Below are 1,739 nucleotides of genomic sequence, written 5' to 3'. Positions count from 1 at the left end.
CCCCCCCCCCCCCCAATATTTCCAAGGATAGGAAACAGTTAAACTTTCTTTTAAACTGTGTACAAGGTATTGAATTAAATCGGGTTGTCAACTTAACTCTTCTGGAGAGTGAGGAACTCCTTTTACAGTTGCCAGCCAAAGGTACAGACTAAGAGAATAAACATGATAGAAATGAGGGCGTAGGGAGAAGGGAAGTGTCAGGGAAGAGAGCACATGCTTGGTTCTTTGAACTTCCTTTAAAAATATCTTACCATATTTTAAAATACTCTACCTTTTAGACAACTTTGGAACATGCAAATCCTGAAGAGCCCAGTTGGGATGAAGATTTTGCAGATGTTTACCATGATTTGATACATTCTCCTGCTTCTGAAACTCTGTTAAACCTGGAACACAATTACTTTGTTAGTATCTCAGAATTAATAAGTGAAAGAGATGTGGAACTGAAGAAGTTACGAGAGAGGTATTTCTTAAACGTCTTATTAAGCATGGCTTTTTATACAAATCCTGTTATGCTCTCTTAGGCCTTATATTTCAAGCTCTTTCCTGGCTTTCCATGTTAGAAAGAAGAATACAAGGATGTTACATGATGTAATTTTTGTATTTTATTTAGAGTCTAAGTGTAAACACTAAAGACTGTTGAATTACAAATGCTAAGGTCACTTGAGTAACATCAATATGTTCATGTACATACATTTATAAGAATCCAAATAAACGTTAATAATACTGTATTGCATTGAATGTGCTTGTACAAAATTTACTGCACCTTTTAACATATCTCAAAAAGGGAAATCAACAATTCTTTCAGACCAGGAGAAGGGGAGAGAACCTGAATTCCAGCCAGTGATTTTTAACTCAGTCATGTTTTGGAACCTTAGATTTTTAGGAAGCTATAGAAGTTCAAAAAGCTGCAAACGTAGCCTTTTGCCACTAGGGGAGGCTTTCATTTCACAGTGGGAATAAAATGTTTGAAAAGAAATACTGAGAACATATTCTAAATATTTAAAACATTTATATAAGTGTGTAGCTTAATTATATAAATACCAAAGTGTCCCAGTTACATGTGTTCTCTTAAGCACAAGAAATCTTCTCAACATTAACTTTGTATGTTTTAGAAGTAGTATAAAATGACTACAGAATATACAAAGAATGCAAACTTCTATAGGTCTTTCTCAGAGTCCTTCCAAAGTAAAACCACTTTATTCATGATAGCTGTGCAGACCCAGAATTGCAGGGCCCTTGGCATGGCTTTACAAGTGCTCGGGCTAGGTGCCGGATGATTGGAAGATAGCCAATGTGGTCCCCATCTTTAAAAAAAGGAGGAGGGAGGACCCGGGCAACTATAGGCCCGTCAGTCTTACCTCAATCCTAGGGAAACTCTTTTGAGAAGATCAACAAGGAGCACATCTGCAATGGGCTGGCCTCAGGGATGATGCTCAAGGGCAACCAGCACAGTTTCATTAGGGGCAGGTCATGTCAGACCAACCTGACTGCCTTTTATGATCAGGTCACAAAAGCCTTGGATGCAGGTGTTGCCGTGGATGTAGTCTTTCTGGACTTCATCAAGGCCTTTGACACTGTCTCCCACCCCATCCTCGTTAAAAAATTGGGCAACTGTGGCATTGATGCCGACACAGTCAGATGGATTGCAGATTGGCTGAAGGGTCGTACTCGGAGGGTGGTGGTGGACGGGTCATATTTGAGTTGGGGAGAGGTGGGCAGCGGAGTCCCCCAGGGCTCGG

General features: G+C 40.1%; 1 protein-coding gene across 3 annotated transcripts in view; it reads left to right on the top strand.

The window, feature by feature from the left end:
• Positions 1–1,739, top strand: part of CUNH12orf4 (chromosome unknown C12orf4 homolog) — a 40,284-nt gene that overhangs the window by 9,494 nt on the left and 29,051 nt on the right. For all 3 annotated transcript variants that reach the window (XM_019516016.1, XM_019516017.1, XM_019516015.1), the window contains exon 4: positions 279–460. In XM_019516016.1, coding sequence (XP_019371561.1) covers positions 279–460 — 182 coding nt within the window. The remainder of the gene's footprint in view (positions 1–278; positions 461–1,739) is intronic.

The sequence above is a fragment of the Gavialis gangeticus genome, unplaced genomic scaffold (assembly GCF_001723915.1).
Source record: "Gavialis gangeticus isolate Ggan-Ray unplaced genomic scaffold, GavGan_comp1, whole genome shotgun sequence".
Classification (NCBI taxonomy): Eukaryota; Metazoa; Chordata; order Crocodylia; family Gavialidae; genus Gavialis; species Gavialis gangeticus.
The sequence above is the reverse complement of the archived record's forward strand: the minus strand, read 5'-3'. Positions and strand labels throughout refer to the sequence as shown.